Source organism: Enhydra lutris, unplaced genomic scaffold (genome assembly GCF_002288905.1).
Source record: "Enhydra lutris kenyoni isolate GAN:26980312 unplaced genomic scaffold, ASM228890v2 scaffoldscaffold12, whole genome shotgun sequence".
NCBI lineage: Eukaryota > Metazoa > Chordata > Mammalia > Carnivora > Mustelidae > Enhydra > Enhydra lutris.
In genome coordinates, this window is record NW_019154096.1 from 67,101,844 (window position 1) to 67,129,796 (window position 27,953).

Genomic DNA, 27,953 nt, shown 5'->3' on the forward strand with positions numbered 1-27,953 from the left:
TTCCATTTGGGAAAAGGATCTTTGTAGATGTAACTAAGGATCTTGAGATAAGATCCTCCTGGATTACGTAGGATCATCCTGGATTATGTAGGTGGGTCCCAAATCTAACGACAAGCGTCCTTATAAGAGGCGCATGGAGGAGAAACAGACAAGATGCTGTGAGGGTGGGCGGGGAGATTCCAGTGATGCAGATGTGAGCCAAGGAACAGCTGGAGCCACGGGAAGCCAGAACAGGCGAAGAAGGAGTCTTCCCTGGAGGCCCCCGGGGCATGGCAGCCCTGCCTCCACCTTGATTTTGAACTTCTGGCCACAGAACTTGAAAGAATAAATTTCTGTTGCTTTAAGCCCCCCAGGACATGGTCCTTTGTTACAGCAGCCACAGAAACCTCATACAGCTGGCAAGATGCAACGGCCGCCTCAAGGTCTCTGCGGAAGGACAGCGTCACACGCTGAATGATTGTGTCCTCTGAAAATCCCTAGGTTGAAACCCTAATCCCCAGTGGGATGATATTGGGAGGTGGGGCTTTGGAGAGGGAATTAGGCTTGGATGAGGCCATAAGGGTGGAGCCATCGTGGAACTGGTGCTCTTCCAAGACGAGAAAGACGTCCTAGCTCTCTCTTTCTACCATGTGAGACACAGAAGTCTGCAGGCGGCCACCAGAGAGATAGCCCTCACCAGAACCTGGCCAGACTGGTCCCCCCATTTCTGGACTTCCAGACTCCAGTGCTGTGAGAAACAGGTTTCTGTTGTTGGTAAACCACCACTCTATTTATGATAGTTTGTTATAGTGCAATCTAAGCCAGAAGCAGACCAAACATCGGACATCACAGGGCTCCTTTGGCTTCTGGCTGGCTTAGCCAAGGCACAGGATGGAGGGAGGGAGGGGGACAGGAGAGGTCAGTCAGGAATCTCTGGCTCCCTCTGTGGGGTCACTGTGAGTGGCTGTGCCTCTCAACCCCACGGTCACAGCTCCTCTCAGGGCAGCCTCATGGGACTGCCTGCTTCTAGGTCCATGTACTGGCTCCCTCTGCCACTAGCCCCGGTCCTACCTCACCTCTGCAAACAGTCCCTTTAGCAAAACATGTTCAAGTTAATGAACAGCTGAGCAGGCCATGTGTAAGCTGCCAAGACCCTGAGTAACGTGGTCCGAAGTGGTGAGACTTCCCTGTCCTCGGACAGCACGTTTTCTCCTGGTAGGTCAGTGCCTTGTCACCATTCTCCAGGACATAGGGGTGGCACACGTGACTTGACGCTCTGCCCCCTAGAGGGAGGTGAGGCTTACAGATGGGAGCTGAATTTTCAACAGTTACAAGTTTGGAGCAGAGCAAGGTTCACAATGCAGCCTGTGAGCCCCTATTTCCAGCTCTTTCTTACTCTAAGTTGTAGGTCTGAGGTGGCAGATCTCTGATCCTCAGGCTGCCAGGGCCTCAGCCATGGCCACGGCAGACACCGCTAATCAGACATGACACTCTTTCAGACTCACACCAGCCCTTGTCCTGGGATCTTTCCTAGCACAGCCTTCCTTAAGGTCCTAGCACCCATCAGAATTGGTGCGCTAGTGTACCCTTCCTGCTACAGGTGTGTCTCTGGCCTTGGGGGCCTGAGAAGGAGGGGAATGGCCAGGAAATTAAAGAGGATTTTTAGGAAGTTTCAATGCAAGCCAGGCCAGGTAGGCTCCCCGCTATTGATCACCCTCAGACACCCTCCATAAAAACACATATAACCGCAACCCTTTTGGGTCTGATGTATGTGTCTTGGGATGTAACATGATAACAGGCTGATTTCCACATTGCACGTGGTCATGACCCCATGAGCCTATTAGAGACACTAGCAAGTCCTTTGGTCAAGAGACCTATGGGGCTTCAAAACAGCATTGCCCAAAAACTGTCTATCTCCAGAAGCTCTTTTGCACCGTTCAATTGACCAAAGTCCAGCGGACATCCTGTTCCACAAAACAGGTTCTGGTATAATTATGAAAGATCCACAATTATCCTGCCATCTTGCTTTATTTTAACCATGGTTCCAAGTGCCTCCTTGGGAGGACAGATGGCCTTTCAAGTCCAGGTGGTCCTTGACTTTCACACGTTTGAGCAGCTTACTCTCCTGTGCAACACCTACTTAGGGATCCCCTCCCCCATCTTCCCTGTCTTGCTCGGACTTCCCAGCAGCAGCGAAGGTCTAGGGCGCAGTGGCACCTCCCACCAGGCAACAGTGGAGTGGGGATCCCCCGCGGGAGAGGTGAGGCAGGTCAAGAGGGACAGTTAATTTGGGGGAGAACAAACCAACACAAACCACCACTGGGTTTGCTCCCAATTGTAACTCTGCTAACGGGATTCCATTTCACCTCTTTGCACAGAAGGAGGCACCTCACCCCCTTATTAAGGGAAAGCTCTGGAGTCAGGCACACCTGGATTCAAAGTGAGACCCGTGCCTTTCTAGCTTGAGTTTGATGAACTTTCTAAATTTCCTCAGCTTCCTTGTTTATAAAAATTGAGACAAAATTAGCTTTTGTGCTCTCAGGGTTGAGAGGAAGATTAAATGGAAGAGTCCAGGGAAAAGCCCACTGCCTGCAGTTTAAGTGGTAAGTGCAGGAAGTCCAGTAAGTGCCCATGATGACAAGGAGGAGGATGCTTCTAGAAGGGGCCGCCTGCAGAAGAAATAGCTCACTCCTGGGACTGGGGGAGTCCTGGTTCGCTTCCTTGCTGCGCCCAGGCTTAGACGGTTCTTGGCTCTCTGGTGCCTCCCCAGGCTGCCCCTGCCACCGTGTCTCTCCAGAAGGGCCTTCCAGGCTAAAAGGGGCACCGTAAAGAACCCCATAGACACTCTCCCACATGGATGCTTCTCTTGGGCACAAGCAGAACTGGGAGAACATGGAAAGGGGAGACCTTCAGAGGAGACAGCAGGCAGCCCTGTGAACCCATCACGGCAGGACCCCTACAGTCTAACTGCAGAGGGTCCTTGGGTAGGAATGCAGGTGGTTGCTGGAAGGCTGTGTGGATGGAGAGAAGGAAGCAACCCCAGGCCACTGGGTGTGAACTCTGAGCCACGCTTAACAAACAACCCTCCTGCCAGGGGAAGGCAGCTCTCCAGGCCATGAGGTGTGTCCAGGGTGTCACAAGGGGTTTTGTCTTTTGTTTCTTTTGTTTTGTTGCCCACTCCCCACCCCCTCCGCTTTGGACTCCTACTTCCCTTATTAATTGTGATTCTCTAGCTTTACCCTCCCAGGTGGAGATTAAATGCTGAGCCGGCAGGAAGTGCTCTTGAAACCGGCAAGCCCCCCATTTGCGAGCCTTGTTCCCAGGGACCTGCTCGGCCCTTCGCCCAGGTCCTGGGCACTTCCATTCAACTGACCCTTTGCCATCACAGACATTATCAACCCCATCCGTAGAGGCTAATCCCTCCTGATTGGGAGAGGACTTTTTTCCTTTTCCTTGCCTTCCACCAACCCCCTCCCCTTTTATGCTTGAAAGTAATGGTTCAAAATAGCCCTTGTATCTAAATAATACTGTTTCTAGGGGAGCATGGGTGGCTCCGACCATCTGTTAAGTGTCTGACTTCGGCTCAGGCCATGATCTCAGGGCCCTGGGATGGAGCCCCGCATTGGGCTCCCTGCTCGGCGGGGGTCTGTTTCTCCCTTTCCTTCTGTCCCTCCCTACTGCTCCTGCTGGCTTGCTTTCTCAAATAAGTAATCTTTTAAAAATAAATAAATATACTGTTTTTAGAAGCATAGCACTCTCATATTCATTTACTCAATTTGGAAAAATTGAAAATGAGTGTCTTGGGACCTGCAGATAGTCAAATCCAATAGTTCCCAAAGTGTGGCTCCGTGGCCAACAACATCAACATGACCTGGGAAGTCATTAGAGATGCAAAATTTCTGGCCCCACGCCAGACCTGTGGAGGCTCTGCGGGTGAGGCCAGCAGTCTGTTTTTATAGGCCTTCCAGATGATTCTGATGCATGTTCAAGTTTGAGAACCACTGTACTGATTAAATTTCCTGTACAGTTCCACCCCATCTAATACATTAGAAAAGTGAGACCTGTTACAGTAATTTGGTCAAGGTCATTCACTCATTCCTTCCACAAATACTCAACACTGTGCTAAGGGATTCGGGACATATTAATGGAAAAGACACATGTGGCCTTGCCTCCGTGGAACTTACTCTCTGCACAGAAAAAAACAAAGAGGATAATCACAGACTGAAGTTAGTGCCATGAGGGAAACAAACATGAAAATAGGACTGAAATCAACTGGGAAAGAGCTGCCTGGGATGAGATAGTCAGGGAAAACTTCCTGGAGGAGGTGACATTTGAGTTGGATCTTAAGGATGAACAGGAGTTGGTCATGTGAACAACAGAAGGCAGAGGCAGCTTATGCAAAAATGCTTTGGAGCCAGAAAGCACTTGGCCTCTTCTAGAAACAGAAACACTGGTATGGCTACAGTTTGGTGAGTGAGGAGAGTGGCTGAAGCAGAGAGAGAGAATGAGAGATAGACAGCAGAGTGAAAAGAGAGAGAGAAGACAGAGAAGGAGGCTGAGGCTATGTGGGCCTCAGAGCACCCACACTCAATTCCCCTAAGACTCAGGCCAGGGCTCCTAGCCCTCAGGTCACCTCAGGCCCTCAGGGCTCCTTCTGCTGCCTGCACTCCTGTTCCACCTGCCAGAGGGGCCTCAGACCGGAATCACCTCACCCAGCCTCTGCGAATCCTCCAGGCCCAGGAAGCTCTCGCCCTCCCTCATACCTGAAGCAAGGTAGCTTGTCCACCTCTGGAAAGTTCTAACGGGCCTTTCATTATATGGAGTCCAATTCTGATTCCCCTGTCCTTCAGGTATTGAAACAAGGGGTCAGCCTGCCACCCCCCCCCACCCTCATCTCTCCATCCAGACTATACATCTTCACATCCATTACGAGGCGCTGTGGCAACTCTGGGATCAAGTCGCCCCCATGCAGGTCTGGCTCTGAAACATGACCTCTGGGCCTTTCTTCCTATGTACACTAGGCACAGGAGTGATATCTGAGAGGCATCCCAAGAAAAGATTCCATAAGCGTTCTGAGAGGGCTGGCCACGCCTGGAGCTCCTCGTGGGGCCTGTCTTCCATCCGCTGTACCACCCTGCTGTCCCTCCCTAGGTGGTACCATCCATCCAGGCCAGAAACACAGGGGGCCTATTCCCTCCCAATCCGACATTTGCCTTCTGGAATAAAAGCATAGTCTGGTGGGAGAGGGAGCAGGCTGGTGGCGATAGTGATGGGAAAAGCGGCCCTTTGCCTTAGGTCTTACTGTGACGTAAGCACGCTGTGCATTTGGCAGCCTTAGTAAGAGAACATGATGTCCACACTGTCAGGAAAATGGATGCATCTAGAAGGGAGCAGCTTCCACTTCTGTGTACAACGGGCAGACCATCAGCAGACCATCTCTCCCATGGACAGCAGCGCGGAAGCCGAGATCACAGCTGAACCTGCTGCATGGAGGCACGACGGAGGTGCGGAGCCAACCAGCACTGGAGGAGGTCTGCAGTGTAGGAGGTCTGCTTTTGAACCTGAGCACTTGGATTCCTACCCTATTTCTTTTTTTTATTATGTTCAGTTAGCCAACATTATCCAATTTTTTTTTTTTTTTTTTTTTTTTTTTAGCAGCTTCAGGTCCTTTCAGACTTTGGAGATGGCTGTGAGCCCGACAGCCGATGAACTTGAACTCAGACGGCCTGTGGGGCTGTGGGCTCCAGGAAAACCTGCTGCTCGCTGGAGTCATGTTTTTTAAATGGAGGTTTTCCTTCTCTTCTGGGTGACAGAAGTCTTTCTATTGAGAAAGGCCAAGTTTAAGGCCGCCTCAAATCCTCCACAGTTTTTGGACTTAAAATATTTCTTCTTGATGTTGGAAGTTATAAAATGCTTCCAACCACCCACTTGCTCGGCTGTTTTACTGTGACTGAGTTTATTTTCCCAATGGGAAAGCAATCCTTGGGCTGTTTTAAAATAATTCCCAAATCGGTCAACGAGGGTAAAAAAAAAAAACCCAGTCTCCGGAAGAAAACAGAACCGAGATATTAGTTCAGCCATTCCAGTGATGACAGGGCTGTTTCACGTGTCTCCTCCCTTCCATCAACCATACTGTTGAATGCGGACGATGAGATCTACAGTTTGCCAGAATCGTCTGGATTGTTAACTTTAAACTGTATTCTGGGGTCTGGCAGGATGAAATAATTATTGAGGCTCTTCCTTCCCCCATGCCCCATCTAGATTTTTTTTTTTTAAACAATTAACAAATGGAGAAACCCTACCTGCCATTTTTGTCTGGGGATCAGGAATTGGCACCCCCACTACTGGCGGCTTGTGATTTTCTCCAGCTCTCTAGAAGGTTCTAAGATCTGATTTTTTCTAACAGAGGCTTTGTCAGTAGTGAATGAACTCTGACGACAAAGCTAGCTTGCTTAAAACAATGGAGTTCCAGAGACAATAGGAGCGAAGGTGCGGCTTAGTGTGCTCGGCACTAACCCCCACACAGCCATCTGCGTCTGCGGGGATCTTAGCTGAGCCGCTCCCCATGCAGTCAAGCTCAGGGACAGGCTGCTCTTCTATTGACTGCTTCCATGGTTCTGGCACAGGAAATCCAGGGCAGGCCACAGCACCCTCTATCTCTACATAATGACTCTGTTTAAGGTCTCCCTGTGCTCCGCTTTCCTCGCGATATGACAGGCTGCCGACAGAATGAAGAGACTCGAGATCATTGTTTAAATATTTCAGGCTCGCTTTCCCTATGTCCCTCCCTGCTCCAAATACTTCTGCCTCAAAAATGTGGGTCATTCAAGATAATGTGCAGAATATGAAGAGGGTGTGAGACCATCTCACTGCTCTCTGAGCAGGAGCTGAAAGCCACAGCATGGATTCGGTGGCCTGGGTCAGACACCTGGCATGCCCTCCCTGATGTCACACAGCAGCCAATCAGGCACCCATGCCTGCTGACCCGACCTCCACAACGACCCTCATCTCCAGCTCCCTCGTCCTCTGCAGTGACCCTGAGGGCCAGGACCTCATGGTCTCCCACCTGGGCTGCTAGTCAGCCCCATATGGTCTCCGTGTCCACTGCCCCCACCCCACCCCCGACTTGCCCCTGCGACACGCTCCCAATGGGTTTCTCCAAGTAGGAACAAACCCGATCACACTGGCCCTCTCCCTGAGAGCTTGGGTAGTTCTCCCTAAGCCACAGAATAAGGTCTGGACTCCTTGCCCCGGCGTAAGAGCGCCATCCCCTGGAGAACCCACGAGAGCCTTCCTGCCCCTCTTGGACCCTCAAAGGTTCTGCCTCAGCCCAGCGAGCCCCACCCTAAGTCACCCATGCGTTTCCTCCATTCCGCTGGGCTGCTCGACACCCAGTGTATCTGCAGCAGCACTGGGAAGGAGACCTCAGGTGCATCTCCACGCTCTGCCCCCACCAAACCAGTGTCACAGCACGTCCCCACAACACAGACAGATGGCCTGATGTCCCCGACAGAAAATGCACCCAGCAGGGATGAGAAGTGCTAGGACGAGGGACGTGGCAGCACTTGATCCACAAGTCGTGGGTCCATACAGTCAGTGAGTGTGAAGTCTTGATGGGATAGAAATTTAAAACGAAACTAACGAATGCCTCATGGTGGGCAGACATTCCCTCCATCACCCCCCAGTGAGCCCCCTGGAGCAGCAGTCACACCTGCCGGCAGCCCCCCGCCCCGGGGTGCACGTTGCCAAGTCTGTTAACCCTACACCAGCCTTCAACGCCCGCTGGCCCTTGCTTCCTGTCTCTGGGTCTCACCCGGGCTCACAGCTGACTGGGTCCTTTAGCTCCATTCTCTCTGGGAAAGACCTACAGAAAGGGTCCCCCTGACTTGGGGGCCCCTGACTTTTTCTCTTCCTCACAGTAGCCCCACCTGGGGCAGCCCAGGTCCTGTGTCCTGGGAGTCTATATTTCACTCACAGTGGTCATTTACTGGTTCCAAACTCACATTTTCCCAGCTCCCAAATTCTGCTTTTGCCATCCTTTCTGCCCCAAATGCCCATAAACCACCGTGCAGCCCCCCACCCCCCTTTTATCTATATGATTCCACTTCTTAGGTTTCCTGGATCCACCCACTCTTTACCCCAATAAACAGGAAAAAAGTGATCCCCATTACATGTTACCTGGGATGGGTAGGAGCTGTCCAGAGAACAGTGACAATAGGGGGACATCATTATATTAAATAATACATGTACTGGAAGTGTACCTTACGAGGAGAGCTGTATGTGATCCTATGTGTTTAGAAATAATGTTTTTACTGGTTGAGATAGGGTGTAATGGATCAGCTGCATTAGAACTAGACAAATGTGCCTAAATCAGCAAAATACAGAAAAACCAAGGAAAAATAATACATTTTCTGCATTTTAACAAACATCTTGGTCAGCGGGACCCTGGCTGGTACAGGAATATCAAAGAGGAAGAGACTCATTTTTGCCATTTTAGGGACCATGACAGAGGTGGGAGGTGGAGTTGGGGATCTGTGCAGAGGACAGTCACTGTGATCACCTGGAGGGACACAGGTCGCACCCAGCCTACGCGAGGACCCAGAGTGGCATCTGTCTGTTGTTTCTGCCACTGATGTGGCCACAAAGATTGGAAATGTCAGCCCTCAGTCCTCACCGGACGTGACCCATCTGCACCACTTGACAGGAGAGACCTCCCCCTTTTCCCAGAAATGCCTTCTTCATTTGACTTTCAGGACATCTGCTTTCCCTCTGCCACTGACGGAGCAGCTCCCCCAGACTTCTTCCCTGGCTGTTTCTCCTCTCTGCGAGCTTTAAATATGGGAGCGGCCCAGGCTCGAGTCCACAGACATCTCTTTCCCATCCACACTCTCTCCTTGCGGGACTCCCACACTGACATTTCCAGCCTGAGCTCACCCACCTCCCCCTGCATGTTTCACGGATAATTCCAGTCAACAGGCCCCAAACCTGCCCCCTCTCCTCCCAAAGCCTGTCCTTACCAGCTGTCTGCACCTCAGTACCTGCCGACTCCATCCTTCCATGCGCTCAGACCAAATGTGCCAGTGTTGTTCTTGCCTTCCCTTTGCCACATCCCACATCCAGGCTCCAGAAATCCTGGGACCTCCCCTCCAGCCTCTGTCTGGATCTCCCCACTGCCACTCCTTTTACCCTGAGCTGAAAACTGGCACTGTCTCTGTTATCTTGCAATGAATAGTTCCCTAACAGGCCTCCTTGCCTCTCCTCTGCCCACCCCAGGCCCCACCAAAGTGTACTCAGAGCATGACCTCCTCGATCCTTCAAACATGCAAGCCAGATCGTGCCACTCCTTCACTCAAGCCCCTGGCTTCTTAGAGGAGAAGTTGGCCAACCTCCAAGGCTCCACCTGGCCTCGTGCCCCAGCTGTGGGGCCTCCTCCCTGGATCTCTAACGCACAGGCGACTCCTACCTCAGGACTTCTGCCTTAGCTGTTCCTCTGCTGGGAATGCTCCTCCCTCAGACACCCACATGACTTCTTCACACACCCTCTTCTGGGTCAAATGTCACCTTCTCAGTGAGGCCTCCCTGGACTTCTTTCTTTAAATTCTAACCCCATGTCCACCCCACCCTTCCCTCTCCCCCATTCAGCTTTAGTCCTTCTCTAGATCATCTGACACAATTGTTAAGATTTGTGTATACCCCCACGTACACACAAACACACTCTTTGTGTAAGCTCCATAAGAGCAAGAATTTTTATGTTTTATTCACGGCCGTATCCTAATGTCCAGAGCACAGAATTATGATAGAATACATGATAAATAAGCAACTGTTGGCTGGTTTGTGGTTCCATATTGATTCACTTGAGTCACTGGCCATCTTGACTGCATGGGAGGAAGCCCTGGGCCCCCGGGGACCGGACGGCAAGTCAGTCTACCACAGGACCCACTGTGGGCCTTATCATGCTGGACACACCTGTAAACCTTCGTTGTGCCTCTCCTATCTTGGGATCCTCAGAGCCTACCGTGGGGCCTAAAACAAGGTGAGTGGAGAGATGCTTGTTGAACTAATGAAATCCGGATAATTCAGGACAAAGAGGAGCCTGAATTAAATGAGATAATATGATACCACAGATGCGGTTCCAAAGACTCCTTTTCACGCTCTTCTCACCCTCTGGTCATTGCTGAGGCAACCACATCACGCGTGGGTACAGTATTTCACTTCGGACATAGAAAGTTGAAGTTGTGAGTTCACCTGAGGACATGGAGCTTCTGAGTAGCTTCCCACGTTCACACTTGCTTCTGTCATCGTCCGCATAGGCACCTTCTCCACAATGAGTGGAGGGGGCAAAGGACAGGTCATCGTAAGCCTGGATTCTAGACTTCCCTCGCACTCACCAGCCTTATGCAAGACTTTAATACATGTAATCCTGTTTCTTCACCTAAGGTTAATTCTCTTATCATAAGAGGATAACTGGCTAGTGAGTCTGGTGCAGCAGATTCAGGAATGACTTGTTAAAGGAGATTTATGGTTTACAAGCATATAGAAAGCAGGAATCACCAGGACCTACTGCAGGTTCACAGAGAAACAACTCTGTCAGATAAATCTTGTTTCTTTCTTTGATAGGATTACCAGACTGGTAGAGATGAAGTAGATCAAGGATTTAGGAATTCAGCATTTGATTTGTTAAGCATTTGATAAGTTCAATGGGGTTACCATATGGAATGGACGCAGGGACTACTGAATTGGGTACAAGGACCACTGGGTGGCTTGGTGACTGATTGGATACTGTTATTTGTGGGCTGAAATTCAATGATCTCAGAGAGAGGTTCTGAACTCAGGACCTCAAGCCTCTATCCTTGGCAAAGTCCTGCTGAACATTTTTATCACTGGCTTGAATGAAAACTTCAAAGAGGATGTGTTCACTACATTTGGGGACAGGCTGAAGGACAAAGATATCATGACCAGGGTCAGAATCAGTGTCCAAATCAATCTCATAGCCTACTGACAATGGGTTGAGGTAGCTTCTCAGTGCTACCCGTCCAGGTATAGAGTGAGGGAAAGATGACAGAGTAGCAGAAGACTTCAAAAAGTATGATGGAATTCTGTTGGCCTGAGTCAAAAGTCTGATGTTATGCAGAATACCCCACCCCACGACAGCCCCTCACACAAAAACACAACTGTATCTTGGATTATATTCATGGAATCGTATCCACAAGTGTGAGCTGCACCCCACTTTGCACATTCCAGTGGTTTTAAGGACAACATTTTAAAAATGATTTGAAATGAACAATCCAAAAAATGAAATTAAGAAGATAATTACACCTACAACACCATAAACATTTAGGAATAAACTTAACAGAAGAAGGATAAAACTTATATTCTGAAAACAAAAACACTGTGGAAAGAAATTAAAGGAAACTTAAGGAAATGGGAAGACATCCTATGTACATGAATAGGAAGACTTAACTATTGTTGGGATGGCAAAACTCCCCAAATTGATCTACAGTTTGAGTACAATCTATAAAAATCCCAGCTGGCTTCTTTATAGACATTGACAAGCTGATCCTAAATTCATATGGAAATGTAAGGAATCCAGAATAGCCAAAACAACCTTGACAAATAAATACAAGGTTGGAAGATTCATAATCTGTAATTTCAAAATTTACTACAGAGCTTCAATAATTAAGACAGTATGGTACTGGATGAGGACGGACAGATCAGTGCAACACACTTGAAAGTTCAGAAATACAGCCTCACATTTGTAGTCAGTTGATTTTTGACAAGGATGCTAAGACGATTGAGTGGGAGAAAGAAAGAGTAAATTTAATAAGCGGTGCCAGGACAGCGAGATATCATACAAAACCATGAACTGACCTCTTTATCACACCATATTCAAAACTGGATTCAAAATAGACGAAAGAAAGACCAAAATGGAAGAGCTAAAACTCAGAGAAAAAATAGACCTAAATCTCTGTGACCTTGGACCAGACAATGTTTTCTTAGATTCAACACCAAAAGAGCAAGCAAAAAGAAGGAAAAAAAAAAATAAATGTGGCTTAATCAAAATTTAAAACTTCTGTGCATCAAGGGACACTATCAAAGAAGCAGAAAGACAATATATAGAATGAGAGAAAAATATATGAATATCATATTTCTGATGAGGGAGTCTGTGCATCTAGAGTATGTATCTAGAATATATAAAGAACTTTTATAAACAAACAATAAAAAGATACAACTCAGTTTAAAAATGGGTAAAGGGGGCGCCTAAGTGGCTCAGTTGGTTGGGCAGCTGCCTTCGGCTCAGCTCATGATCCTAGAGTCCCAGAATCGAGTCCTGCATTGGGCTCCCAGCTCCATGGGGAGTCTGCTTCTCTCTTTGACCTTCCTCTCTCTCTCTCTCTCTCAAATAAATAAATAAATAAAATACTTTTAAAAAATGGGCAAAGAATCTGAATAGACATTTCTCCAAAGAAGATACAGAAATGGCCAATAGGCCAGTATCTACAGGCATCAGTGAAAAGCAAATCAAAATGCAATGATGTATCACTTCACACCCATGAGGGTGACTAATCAAAAGGACAGAAAATACCCTACGATCCAGAAACTGCATTACTAGTTATTGATCCAAAGATAAAAAAATACTAATTCAAAGGGGCACATGCACCCCAATGTTTATTGCATTAGTATTAGTACTAGTATTACCTATACTAGCCAAAGTAAGGACAGCCCAAGTAGCCCCAGCATCCATCAATGATGAATGGATAAAGCAGATGCATTAGATAACCCGATGAGGCAGACACTTACTATTATTCACAAGTCATATTAGAGACACAGAAACTGGAATTTAGAGAAATCACCTAACTTTCATGACCTAACTTTGTCATGATTGTAGACTGGCGAATGGTAGAGACAGATTCAGAAGCCAATAATCTGACCTCAGACTCTAGGGAAGGTCCCACTGATGTTTGCTGACCCAATCACTGAATGAACACAGGAGCGAATGAATGTGTGCTCAACTACCCACACAGGGAAGAAGCGAGCTTCTCCTAATCAGCAGGTTGGATCTTACCTTACAAATGCTCTAAATCTTGTAGCCCTTATCTCCCCTTGGGATACTCTATCTTAAGGCAAAAAATGGGGTCCATCTTCCACTGGCTAGGCTCATCCTCCCGCGGAGCCTCCAGTACCTCTCTCTCTCCATGGTCTCCGCAGTCCAGGCTTCAGTCACCTGCCCAAACCCTGCAGGCAGAGCCCACGCTAGGACACTTCCAGCCACCTGCCCCCCAATCCACATGGAACCTGATGCGCCCACTGCGACGCTGCTGTGTCCAATCATCCACTTCAAAGCCGCGGTGCCATGTCCCACTGGTACAGGCGCCGCCCGTGCTGGTGCCACCACCACCGCCAGTGCTGGTGCCACCGCCACCATGCAAGTGCCACCAGCACTGCCAGCGCCGGGCTCACCGCTCTGCTGCTGCTGCCGCTGGGTCACTGGAGCTACTGGGGGACGGGGCAGTCATGGGGGACAGATTGTGAGACATCAGGAAGCCTTCGGAGTCACCCTCTCCTCCAAATGAAGCTTTGCTAGGGACTGTGTCTTGAGACCTCCTGGGAGAGGGCTTCTTCCCTCATGCAGACAGAGTTCTAGAAAGCCCAACCGACCTTCCCCAGACACGGCTAAATACCAGGTGTGGGGAGCAGTGCAGCCCCGGTTGGGACCCGCCTCCCCACAGCTGCCCACACACTTCTGTCCCATCACTGTGGAGGCCGACAGACACAGGGATGGTCCCTATTTTAAAAACACCTTAAGACCTCACAGCACGCATCCACGGACTCACCTTCTGACTTGGCCCTATTTTCCCTTCAGTCCTGTTTCTCAAATACATCACCCCAACATGTCATCATATGTGCATCTCCAGGTCCCTCTCCGAATAAGGCAGTAAGTTAGGAAAGCAAGAGGAGGTACCAAGAAGAGCGACGATGGGAACGTATACACGCACATTTTGAAAACGGGAAGCCCACTTCCGGCGTTGGTGTGTTTCACTGGAGATTTTTTTCTGAAGACTTCAAACAAGCAGAAATTCTTAGCCAAATGACTTGGGAGTTTCAGGTGAAAAGCTGGGCTCTCTCAGGAAGCTTTCTGAACATCAACTACAGAACCACAGACTGTTCTCTCCCTGCTTTTTGTAGACGGATGTTAAGAACATCGCTGGGCACGGCTGATCCCTGGCAAGTTCAGCATTCAGGGGCCTCCACCCTTCCAGACCCTCCGGTCTTCAGCCTAGAACTCCTCCCTTAAAGAGCACCCAGACTCTCACGCAGCCTCCTGGTCGGTGGTACCAAATTCACATTAAGGTTTTAACGTTGTCTCTTCACGCTTCCCAGTCAGAAGAGTCACAAAACCCCAAAGGCAGGGCCATCTGCATAACTTACAGGACCCAGGACACAATGAACATGCAGGAGCCCTCATTCAAGTTATTACAAGTTTCACGATGGCAACATCAGAGCATTAAAACCAGCACAGGGCCTGGGCAACTACAGGGGTCCCGTGTCCAAGCCAGCTTGCCCGCCCAAAGGAATGTAATGATACACCAAGGACAGTCAGAGGCATAGTTCGGAAAAATTACTTTTACATATAACCACAAAGCCCTATTTTAAAATAGAAAAACACTAAAAGTTGGCAAATACTCAAAAAAAAATTTTTTTACACTTCAGACATGCCAGTCTTGCCGAAGTGCCGGTTGAGTCAGCTTGCCATCAGGACTCCGTTGGTGAAAATGCACGAGAGACGGTCTTAACTTTCCCCCTGCTTTCCTCCAAGGCTCTACACCCTGAAAGCATTTTGCACATCAAGAGAGAAGCCTGGAGTGAGTAACAAGACCTTCAATGACGTAGCAAAGCTGGAAGGGGTCAAATCCCCATCAACCAACCAGGTTCTCTCAAAGGATGGACAGGAGCTGGCAAGGCCAAGAGGAAGGGTTCCAGGAAGGGAGCGAAGGAGCAGAGAGAGAAGCAAAGGGTATGACTGGTCAGTGGCAGGAAGGGAGTCAACAGGACAGCAGGGAGGGCTCACCAAGGGCCACTGAACTACTTTAGAAAATCAGTAAGAACCTGACAGCTTGTTGAGTTCTGGAATCTGATTTTAAAACTGGGATTTCATGCTCATGTAGGGTAAAAATAAGTGTGACGAATGGGCACCTGTCTATAAATGCCACACGAACTGTCTCCCTCTGCAAGCAAGCAACATATGAGCACAGGATCCGGGAGGGAGTTTCTTGCCCTTGAACTGGCTATGACTGAATCCTCACCCAACATTCCAGATCAGATGGGTGCCTCTTAGCTCTAAGAGAGATTTTCAGTTTTGTGCTAAGGCTACTCTCTATGCTGGGTCTTAGCCTTGCCCTTTGCATAATGCACAGAACCTTACGGGACAGAACCAGACCCAGGCTCACCATCACTAACAAGCTCAGGCTCAAGAAGACCGAATGATGAAGAAAAGTGTTTGGACAAAGTAGGACTCATCTCTATACCTGAGACAATGCATAGCCAAAAAACCCCCAAAAAACAAAACAAAAAAAAAAAACACCAAAAAACAAAACAAAACCTCAAAAATGCCCTTCTACCCAGACATCCGCCTCCTCTGATAACCATTAGGCTTAACCATAATAGGACACTCAGAGCAGAACTTGGAGAGCTTCAAGGTCTGGTTTTAGGAGTCTCTGGCCAAGGTACATACTGTCTCACCCATGCTACGAGGCAACGAGGTTAACAGAGACTACAAACTCACCAACCGAAGTCAAAGAGACAGGAATGCATGTGTATTCCTCTCAGCTGAGACTGATTCTCTCGCTCCCTGCCTTGTAATCTCTTTATATACATATATGTCTGTTTATGTATATACACCTATATATACATATGTATATCTTGTGTACATAGCTATATATGTATGTATAGTGTGCATATATATGTATATATAAAAAACACACAGAGAATAAGAGAGGCAGGAGAGAGAATATATACATACTCACACATACGCATAAATATATAGTACAATTCAATTCCATTCAACTTTGTTAAATTCGACCCACATTTAGAGTGTCTGCCATGTGCTACCCTACACTCGGCACTAGACACAGACTTAGCGAAGAGTGTCACCAACACCCATGAGCTCACCAGCCAGAGGGGAGACACTCTAAAACCCAAACACCAGCATGGCAACCACTTATAATGGGAGTCCGCGTGGCTCGGTGGTTCTAGATCAAAGGTGGTTATTATATGTGCTTGAATCATGCTGGCTGGGTTCAGGTCCCACTCCACCATGTTCAAGCTGTGTGACCGTCAACACACAACTTGAGCCACAGGCTCTCATTAGTGATATGAGCATCTACAACAGCGCCTTCTTCACAGGGCAGTGAGGAATGAACGGTATAACTAGCAAAAGCACAGACATGGGCACACAGAATGCATTCAGTAAAACGGAGCTTTTATTATCACAACTATTATTCTTCTTCGAAAGACTGTGAGGTTCTGAAGAGGGGCGCACAAGAAAGAAAGGGGTGTCAGGAGAAGCTTTAGGGAGGAGGTGGTATAAGAAATAGGTGTTTGTCAGGAGAACAATAGGGAGAGAAGGCATTCCAAGGATTAAAAAAAGAGTTTGTTCAAAGGCCCTGAGGCATGAAACATCCTGGCAGGTCCTGAGAACTGCCAGCAGGTCAGCACAGCAGAGTAAGGGTTCAAGGTCAAAGAGAAGCCAGAATCAGATCTGAAAGGGCCATCAGAAAGCCTCAAACAATGGAATGTCGAAATCAGATTTGCTTTCAGAAAGGTTTAGGTAATATCCAACTGAACATGATTTTGCCATTGTGAGGACCAGTTATCACGAGCACCACCAGAATATATTAACGCCACCAAACAGAAGACTCGCTGTCACGTGTATGTTCTTTCCTCTGTTCACAAGTCTTCAAGTTTTTTGTTGCTTTGTTTCAATATACTAAATCACTGGCTTATTTCCCATGCTGGTTTCATGGCTGCAAGAACGTCTTTCTTTACCACTAATATCTTACAGAATAATTTTTAAATATCCACCTTCCTAACCACTATGAGGGGCTTCAGTGGCCACATCTTAGCATTCGTTGAGAGCCAGACACTAACATGTTTGCCCTCGAAGTCCGCAGACAGCCATTATGGGTGGCGGGTCACGTCCGGCGGATAGAGGCAGATAGGGGAGGCAGAGCCATGGTGGGGGTCCGTACTGGAACTAGAAGCAAAATCATATCCCAGGACAAAACCAGGAAGGTGACTGAAGGAGAAGAAAATGAACATGTGCCAAGCACCAAAGGAATGGACGAAAATGCAAAGTGGACCCCTGGAGGGCATTCAGTGACCAAGGAGGTCCCTGGAAAATTGGAAACAGGCAACTGAACTGTCTGGAGGTATCTAGATTCATTTGCTCACATAGCATTCACGAGGTCAGCCTATGAGGCGATACTATGAATTCCTTCCGTTAGCGTCTGTCTGTCCTGGGTCTGAAGAGAACATGGTGACGTGGTTTCCAGCCACGGAGGACTTAGCGCCACGGAGAGAGGACTGACTGCCAGTGGGCCCTGATAAGGACCAGGTATTCCCTTGGTGAGCCCACAGAGGCCATCTCCTTTGATATTCATTCCCCGCCATTGAGAAAATCAACAGATGGGAACAGTCTCCTTTCTGACCCCAATTTTCACTGTTCCATATCTGAGATAACAGAGGCAGCAGGCGGGACAGAGAGTTGGAAACTGCCGGTTTCAGACGCCTATGACTGTAGTCTCCCTCCTCCTCCCCAGAACTGACCTCTTTGGATCTGGTCTTCAGATTTTCATAAAATGAATGTGGGTTTTTTTTTTTTCTGATGCATTTTCCCCCCTTTGATTTAACAAGCATGACCCGCAGATGCTCATGCCTGAATCCTGCCGTTCCCTGTTAGACGGACCACTGACATGCACGCTGTGTGTTTGCACGTGTTCCAGTGTGGGTGTGTCCAGCTCAGGACGAACAGGGAGTGCTGTCACCCCCCACAGGACCCGCCAGTGTGCCCAAGCCAAATTCTGCACTCAGGTGTCCTCTCAGTGCCACGGGAGGGCCTCTTTGCTCTAGCTGCTGCAGCCTGGGGCTCCCAAGTAGTTATTGCTTAAGTTGTTAAAAAAAAAAAAAAAAAAAAAAAGTGGGAGAAAAAACAAAAAACTGAAATAAAATAATCGTATCAACCTCTCATGTGGCACTGCAACTTAGCATGTATTTTAGGATGAACTGAGGAACTCAAAGAGCATTTCAGGAACAAGTAAAGCAAGTGTGGAAAAAGCAGGTCTCTACCAATTGCTCTTTGTTTTCCAGGCAAAAATTTCTCCCTTGAAAAATCAAATCAGCAGTAACTTATTTGTTGAACACCTACTATGTGACAGGCACGCAACATCCAGCTGCACATTACATGATTTCTTTTTCATTACCGTCTTCCCTGGAAAACATTCAAAGCATCGAGCTGGATGTTTTAGCTGTTTTCTCTTCTAGCAGTTTTCCTATTATGAATGCCTTCAGAAGCTTAACACTCTGAGGGCTATGCAGAGTTTTCTGGGTCTTTTTTTGGTCTGTTTTGTTTTCGTCCTACTATTTTTTTTTAACCTAAAACTTTCCCTTTCTCTTCCTACTTTCTGATTTTAGGGAGGGGAAAAAAAAATCTAGCATCTGGGGTCTGAGACCACTTGAAATGTCTGGGCCAGGGATTGCTAATGACCTCCCAGAGATAACCCAAATTGCTGATTTAGCAAAGCCCATTCTTGACCTTGACACAAGACAAGACAGGCAGAGGGAGAGGACTTGCCAGGCAGCAGTGAAAGAAGACGGATCCTGGAAGCGCTCAGATCTCCCCAGGCCCCCTCCCCCATTCAGCAAACACCTGGCTGAGTTGGAAAACAGGACGGGTCCAACCTTCCTATTGGTACCAATTGAAGCTGTCAGCTCTCGGCTTGTCACCAGTTGCACTGGGAGGCCCCGGGCAGCCACAAGAGCCCTAATTAGGCAGAAATGACACTTCTACAACTGACCTGCCAGGACCTTTGGCAAACCATTTAACATCATTAGTTAACATTTTTAAAAAGTGTGAATGTAAATGAACAGCCAGTGGCTTTCAATGGAGTTTGTCGGTGGCATCCCCCCCACCCCGGCCCCCGCCCCCCAGCTCACTCTTTCTCTTTTTACATGAATAGTCCACTTGTTTCCTCCAGAATTGGAGGGAGGCACTGGGCAAGAAGGAAGAAGAGGACCAGTCCTCTGTGGGGAGAGACATGTTAAAGCATAAACAAGCTTGAAGGAGCCCGAGACCATCTCTTCCTGCCTCGGGACAGGCCTGAACTCTCACACGCAAGCCCCAGAGCCGGAGGAGCCCGGGCAGAGAGGGGACAGGAGTGCACCCAGCCAGGTCCCGCTCCGCAGCTGTGCTGGGGAGTGTAGATGTCCGCTGTTGCCCATTTTCCAAGCTCTGAGTAGGTGGGAAATAATTTCAATTCCCGACTCAAGGGTGCTTCTGAAATACTCATGCTCTCATGCCTCTTACCACTCGTCAGCGCTCTGAACGACCAGATGTTCTGCAGTGGTTTGGCAAATATCTTGCATGTGCTTTAGGGTAACTGTACCAGCTAGAAATGGGCCTCATCCCTCTCCAAAGGAATGAAATCTGCTGGGGGCGGGGTGGGGGGACGACTTCCGACGCCAGTTTGGTACTTGCACAAATCCATTCCTTTCCTACCTGAAGCTGGTATTTCCCACCTGGAATCACACTTCACTTTGCTCTTCGCTGCACACCCACAGAGTCCGTACACGCCAACACTCTCCATCTGTAGGAAGGGGGAGAAGAGTTTCACTGTGAAAATGTCCCTTTGTCTGTCTGCTTCTGCGCCATTCTCAAAGCATGTGTTCATGCTGGGAGACAGGTGGAAGAGGCCGCACAGGGTAGAAGGGAAGCAGAAAGGTAAAGGTGGTTAGCAGAGGGGTCAGCTTCCTCAGGGCCTTTGCACTTATCACCCACTCGTTGTGTGCCCTTGGGCAAGGTGCTTTGTGCTGAGTCTCAGATGTTTTCATCTGTAAGACCAAGATAATGCCTTACTACCTCCAGTGGGAAAAAGAATAGATGTGGGACATATCATGCGAGCCGGAAAGCCCCATGTAAAGGCAAGGATTTCCAGACCTTTGAGAGCTGCCAAAACTGAGGCATGATGCCAGGTTCTCAGCTTAGTGAGACTCTGTCCTCTTGCTTCTCAAGAGAGACTAGACAAAGCCACTACACCACCAGCACATGCCAGATCCCTCCCTGCCCCCCCCCCGCCCTACCTCCACTCCAGCTTATTCTCCAAAGGGCTGTAAGTACCACAAAGACAAGTGCATGGGTGCAAGACCAATTCCTAAAACCCATGGTCCTATCAGCTCTTTGGCCTCTCTGCTGGACCCTAAGCAGTAGGGGAGGGGAGGCACATCTGTCTATCTCGGGATTTCCAGAAGTCCCTACGACAGCGGTGGGGACACAGTAGATGCCCAGCAAAGGTTTACTGCGTTGAAATGCAATTCATCTTCCAGACATGTGCTGATAGCAGCTGGAATGTGTGCTTTACTAAGGCAGCCCAGATCCCAAATTGGGAGAGCCTGACTTGCCCCTGAATTCAGAAAGAGTCAAATCAAGCCTGCAGCATGTGGTGGCGAATGCCTGCGAGGTAGCAGTAAGAGAGAGAACCGAAAGAAAACAATCTTAGTTTGGAGCAGAAAGAGGGAGAAAATACTGGAAAACGTCCTTAATAACAGTAAATGGGAAAGGGAGGGAAGAGCTCCTCGTGATGGAGTATTTAGTGCTTTTAAGCTAAATACCTCAGCATATTAAGCAAATAGAGAAAAGCCAGCTAGAAGATGTCAGCAAATTGAACCAAACGGTGCTCAGAAAGCTCAGAAAGCCGATAGGAGGTGTCTGGGTTTGACCCCTTTTCCCATCACATGCCTGGTCTGCGCCCGCGCGTTTAGTGTTGCTTCTCCTCTCCAGCTGCGGGGCTTATTGAAAAGCTCTTGCTCCCTGCCTGGTTTTGGCACATTTTCTGCAGGTGCCTCCTACTGTGGCCACAATGGGCTGCTCGGGAGGTTTAGACCTGTCAACAGCTCCGGGGGAGGGGGCGGCGGCGGCGGAGGGAGCGCAGCCGCCGTCTTAAAGGGCCAGTGACACCGTGTGCCGCAGAGCCTGCCGCACTGGCACCTGCTAATGAGATGAATCCCTTCTCCCGCTCGCTCTTTCTCTCTTTCACGATTTAACTTGATCGTTTTGGCCCCTCTCTGGTCAGGGAATTGCTCTGTTGATAATATAAAGTAATTGCCTGTAAAACATTTCTCCGCAACAACTACTCCCTTCCCTGGCTGAAAATGTCACAGCAATTGAAAGCTCTTAGCCCAGTTCAAGAATGAGGTTGCTCAGGAGAATGGTCTTTGCATAGGTCTCCAAGCACTCGCGGGTTCCCAGAGTTGCAAGTTCTCGGTGTGTCTACTCGATTTTTAAGACAGGGACTGCTCCCTCCTGTAGCTCAGGAGGATGTTGTGTGCGATTGTGGGCAACTAACCAGACTAAAAACTCCCCTCAACGCCAGAATGAGATGGAGTTGGTTCAGGGAAAGACATTATTTTCACCACCGTGCCATTCTTGTCTCAGAAGCCCCAAATTCCGAGGGATGGCTGGCTACATGGGTCAGAGGGATTTACGAGAGCCTCTGCGTTCTCATCCTATAAGGAGAAGGCATCTTTGTCTAGGAGGGAGTGGGGGCCTTGGTTTTCCAAAGTGGAATCGATGCTCTAATTGTTTAAGGTTTGCTGATATATTTTTTTCAGACCTGTCACTTGGCGGCAGCAGTGACACACTGTGGGAGTGGGGACAACACACTTGCGTTTTCATAAATACTTTATTAGTCATTGCCACGCCAACGTGGGGAGTAATTCACCTGGAGAAAAAAAATCACTTTGTCTTAGGCATGAACCCGCCAGCAAAATAAACACTGGTTAGTGACGGTTTCATTTTCCTCTGACAGGTGAAAGTTTAAGTCTCTATCTGAGGGAAAGAGAGAAACTTTTTGCCTTTTAATTGGTGAGAAGCACAACTTGCTAAATGAGAGCCTGCCGTGTTACTAATTCGGGAACAAAGCCTCAGGTGACTCACCTTCCAGCCGGATAAGCCCTGAATATTTTTTGTAGCAGATGAAGTAAGGGAGGCAGACATGTTTATTATGGTAATTTATCAGAAGGCAAAAACATCCGCCGGCTTACTTGACAAACTAGGGTATAGAGAACGCAGCTACCAAAAGGCCATTTAAAATTATAAATCTGAGGAAAGCCACAGAACTTTTTCCAGCTAACCCTCTGAGAGGCCGCGGTACGAGATCCACAACCCAAAACAGATGCAGCACTTTTTTCTCGGAATTTAGGAATTTTAGACTTTAGATTTTTAAGTCTTGTAATGCTGTCAGAATATGCCAGATATTCAGTTGGGACAATTACACGTATTATACCAAAATAACCACACTAACTGTATATCATAAATGGTATTTTTCCTTTACCCATAACAAAGAGGATTTTAAAAATCTTTAATTTAAACTCATTAAATAAGTTGATTCCTGAATAGAAGAATTATGTTGACAGCTTTTTGCCAGCAACTAGAGGTTTTTCTATTTGCTTAGATGAAGGGGTGTGTGTGTGTGTGTGTGTGTGTGTGTAAAATGACAGCGTGGAACTAAATGACCTAAAAGTTCTGCGCGGTTCTATGATTTTCTTATCTATAAAGACGATTCCTATCACAGAAACACATAAGCAGTAAATATAACCACACAGTTATTTCTAACAGCTTTGCCTATTAGACAGGCGGTCAATGGGTTAAGTCCCTATAGCCACAGCTAGGAGAGCCTGGACCACCAGGGCTGGAATCCCAACCCCTTGCAAAAGATGGCCCAGGAAGCAGGAATGTGAGGAAGGTGGCCCTGGGGTTGGGGGGGGGGGTGCTTGCTGCTGGTGCTCAGGCTGGTGTCCTCCGCATGAACTCCCAGAGAGAGCCTGGGTGGACAGTGTGAAGGGGGGAGAAAAAGAATGTGTGAAGGGGGGAGAAAAAAAAAATGTGTGAAGAGGACAAAAACAAGTCAAACAAGCACACGGTCAGTGGAAAGAACGTCCACGCTGACAGCAGCTCCAGGACTGGTTTCACTTTTGCATCCTCCTTTTTCATATGTCTGCACACAATGTAAGAGGTCTGAATAGAATTCCAAAGTGCGGAGACAACAAAATGGGGATTTGCGTCTCCTTGCCCATGCGGATCCTCAAAGCACGTCTGAAACCACCTGACTGCACAAGGTAGAAATTAACCTTGGGTGACGTGTGTTTGAACTTTGCACTAAACAGCGTTTGTCAAGATGGTGGGCATGTGTTTAAGAAGAAAAGAATGTATTTTAAAATGCTGCATCATTCCTGTGTCCGTGCATACCTAACTGGTGAAATGTTCACACCAGCAGTGAGAGCTGTACCCCGGGGCTAAAATGTGATTGTTCTCTAGGGTAAAAGCTAACATTTTTCATGATCAGATCTTTGCATGTACTTATGTCGTGAGAGCCACAGACATTTGTTTCAACCTGAGGCCCTTTGTTTATTTAGTGTTTGCTCTATTTGCTACTGCTATGTATTCCCTAAAAGTTAACACCCAGAAACGTTAAGATCCTTTACACTGGAATAAAAAGTTCACATCAAGCGCAACAGGACCTGTTGAAATGTTTGTATTCCAGATAGAAGGGGCACTTAACTTTCCAGTTAGAAAATGATGTCAGTTTAAAATCTGCTTCATAGCTCCTGAATTAACAGAACCACCGGCTAAGGGAAGAAAAAGATTTTGCTCCTTCTTCCCTCGGTGGAATGTACAGGCTCATTCTCAGTCAACACTGAACCCGCAGGGTTTGTGAGGACGTCAGACAACACGGAAGCCATCTAAGCAGACTTCACCCCTTCCCTGCCCCCAAGAAGAGCTGGGTTCTACTTTGTTTCTTACAATTTTCTTAGAATTACATGCTGCCAAGTTTCCTTTTCTTCCGAAAGTCAGAAAGCACTAAGTAGCCAAGAAACGATACCATACTGTCTCTCTCCAGTTTGCGTAACACAGGATTACAGTCCCTTTCCTCCAATCCAAGCCTTCCAGAGCTCAGCTTAGTTTAAAACATCCAACTGAGACAGATGCACTTGAGAATCAACACAAAGATGACTGACCCAAACGACTAGCTGCAGACACCAGCCATTAAAAACCTGACAATTTTACCTACGTATCTTGTGAAAAATAGACAGGATAAGCTAGCGCAAGGTGTATATGCTGAAGTCTAAATTCGGAGAGCGAGGGGATGTTGCTCAGAAACAGGGTGATCAGAGGGGCTGATCCTGATGTGGTACCTGAGCCTTTGCCCCAGAGGGTACAGGCTCATGCGTGTGACATTTTTTGACCCACCAGCAAGGGGCAAATTTTGTGCCAAGCTGCGTTGCATTTGTTTCTTAGCATCAGGACTTGGAAAGAGCGTAACAAGTTCAAGGCTTGTCCCTAGTAAATTAAAGTCAGACTCAGACAATATGTACTAGGGAAGGTAAAATGGTGATTTTTAGTTAAACACACACAAAAAAACCAACACATGGTGATTCCTCCTATTCTCATATAACAAATAATACATGGATATAAAGTCTATTACAAATACAAATGAAAAGTTCTGTAAATCTTCAATGCCTAGTTTTGATTGCATTTCCTGCTTTTGCATTTAGAATTGTCTCAAGAGAAGACAACTATTTTCCAACAACAGATTTATAAGAAATGTGTAAAAATTATTTACTGAACAGATACTTTTCTTGCAATGGTCTTAGTCAAGAATTCAAAATGCCTGGATTTTCAGTAAAGTAATAGAATATGATACATAGGACAATATACATTCTAAAGCTTATAAATTGATACCCGCATGTTATAGTTATTTCAAATATAATACTTTAAAACAAGAGTTGTTTTTGTTCTTACTCTACAAACATATTCTTTGATTCTTGCTCTATAAAATACAGTCTTTGAGGCTGTATTCTCAAAATCAGTACATAAGCCTTACTTTCCCCCTGCATACTGTCAGCTTGGCTAGCAAAAAAAAAAGAAAGCATTTAAGGATTAGACAGCCAAAGTTTAGGTCAGATCCACAGGTTAATAAAAATTCCAACAAGTGTTGGCATGGAATAATTTTATAGCCAAAAGAAATTTGTTACTAGTTCTCTCAAACAGGAACTCTACTTTTAATGCTGTAGAAGTAGAAAAATTCTTTAAAAGGCACAGATACCTCACATTAACTGAGATGCTCTTTGCTAGAAATTCTCTGCCTCATGAGTTTGGTACACAGTCCTCTCTAGTTTCAAATTCCCATAAAGGTCCTAAGCCTAGAGTGCAAATATTTGGGCATGAACTTTTGGAAAGATGATTACCTAGAATGGCTCAGGGATATTTTAAATCACCTGGCTGTTTATAAAGCAACTCAAATTTTTACAACAGTCTAACAGTAGCTGCTGAACAAGGGTAGCTCCTTCTGGGAGTTTGGCCAGTTCCCACCAACAGGGGCAGTGGCAGAGGCAGAGGGCGGATCCTTGGTGACCCATGTGGATCCCTTTGGCCATATCTCTGTGTACACAAAAAGAAGAGGAGATCAGGGCAGGCACCCAGATACTTTAATTTCAACCTCACTTTGCCTCAATTTTTATTTCAAGTGAAAGTTCTCTTACACAAAATCATCCTAATACCCATCATTCTTTACTCCTGAGAACATCTGTGTTAGATTCTCTCATATTTCCCTTTTCCTTCCTATCTCCAAACTGTACCACTTAAAGATGGTTATGCTGACTGTAGCCCAAGCAGAAGACAGGCATTATTAAATACACATTAAAATTATTTCCACTCTAGAAATGACATTTGAGACTTTCATCCTCTTTTTCTCCTTAAGTATTAATGAAAACATTGTTTTTCTAAGAAACTAATTCTGATCATTACTGCTTTTATTTCTACAATATCCACCTATGGTTTTGAATGCACAGTCACAAAATATAAGTGGAATTTAATTAAAAACCAGATCTACTGTCCCTTGTTAACATGTAATTCTGTGTATTTTTTAAGCAAAAATTTAATACATTAGATTGGCATTAGAGATTCATTCACAAACGTCACCTTAAATAATTTTGGAAGTATATAGGGCTCCAACGGTAGTACTTTATATATGATTGTCATATATAAAAGTGATGCAATTAAATCAAATCCATACTGAAAAATTTGCCTAAAATGATTTTGCTAAAAATTCCTGGAAATTTACTCCCTAAAATTACTCCCACAAAAGAACTAATTCTCATCTGCATCTATGACTACAATTTTTTTTAAAAATTCAAGAAACAAAAATTCTCAAATATCGTAAGCATGATCCCAAAAAATTGCAAATCAAGGAAGAAAAAGAAAACAAATATGACTCCACATTTTGCCAACAACAAATGTTAAAACTCAAGTCCTAAATTTTTGACAACTGAAAGTTTCTAAATTCCCCAAATAACGTTTGACATTTTACCATTACCATAAGATTCATGACCAGGCCCGTAGAAATCATCAGTTATAAAGGCACAGAGTATTTTGATTTCGCTAATAAGAAATAGATAATTCCTCTTAAGTAGATTAACTTAAAGCACACTTTCAGGGAAGCTAAAATCCCCTTCAATCAAGTTCTTCAGTTTAATTACAAAAGTCAAACAATTTATTGGCTTTCATTCAAGTGCAACAACGAAATAGAAGGGCATACCACTCTCGGGGGACAGGAAACTAACCAAATCAATGTTTGCAGCAGTTACAGAGAAAACATTTTCAGTCATTACTCAGTAAAACATCTTACTGGTCCTCTTACTGGGATTTCTCCTCTCTTTCTTCTTTGCTGCCCCCTATGTGGGAAAGATGTTTATTTAGCATTTCCTTCATTCGCAATAAATGCAATTCCTATACTTATTTTGCTGCTGTTATATTAAGAAGTACAAATTGGAAAACCTGGCCTTTGTGGGGTATTTTATATGTATTCATTTTGCTTTATTAGCCTGTAATTAGGTCACAGAAATACTCTTAAGTTTATCTACTTCTACAAAGTTAGAGAAGTATCTATTCAAAAATGGCAAAACAGCTTGCTTTAAAGAATTTCTTTTGCTTGATTCCCCTCCCCTTTTTTTACTATCTAATCTCACTGGATAATTGCCCTACTCCCCATTTCATTCTGCATATATAGAAATTGTGTGTCTATATCCTGAAAAATACCAATTAAACTGCCAGCAAGAGCATCTCCAACAGTATCTTTCGGTTTTCAGTGTCAAAGCCCTCACAACAAATGACCGGAAGGCTAGATCTAAAAGAGCCTTTGACAGGATGCCAGCTTTGAACACTCACATTACAACCATGGCTCCAGCTTTCTGCTTTATTTGGGAAACAAGAGAGAAATAATGCATCAACTCTATAATTTTGAGCAAATGGTAAAGGTTAAAACAAAAGTGATAGATTACCAGGAGGTCTGATTATCTTAAAAGGTCAGTAATACTGTTTTTAAAGGGTGGGGGAAGTCCCCTTATCATTTAATTCAATTCCTCCTGAATTCCTCTCCAAAGCTAAATTAAGGTTTTCAGACAAACACAGCAAAACTCTAAAAATGTTATTTTCCTTCTCCTTAATTTCTTTGGTAATAATGACATCCTTTACTATGTGTTGGGCAGAGTGGGAAGAAGTTTCCATGGATTTTCAAATTTAATCTCATAGCAATCCTATGACATTGAAAATATTAGGTGATGAGCAAATGGGCTCAGAGAGGTCAAGTAACTTTTACAAGGTCATAGAGCTGGGAACTGGAAGAACCAGGGCTTGAACCCATATGGTC

The 27,953-nt window shown here is 46.4% G+C and overlaps 1 protein-coding gene across 1 annotated transcript in view; it reads right to left on the minus strand.

Moving 5' to 3' along the window:
- Positions 1–27,953, minus strand: part of LOC111145147 (heat shock protein family A (Hsp70) member 12A) — a 150,566-nt gene that overhangs the window by 116,512 nt on the left and 6,101 nt on the right. The window contains exon 2 of the mRNA XM_022499835.1: positions 19,751–19,838. Within this exon, the coding sequence (XP_022355543.1) occupies positions 19,751–19,838 (88 nt within the window). The remainder of the gene's footprint in view (positions 1–19,750; positions 19,839–27,953) is intronic.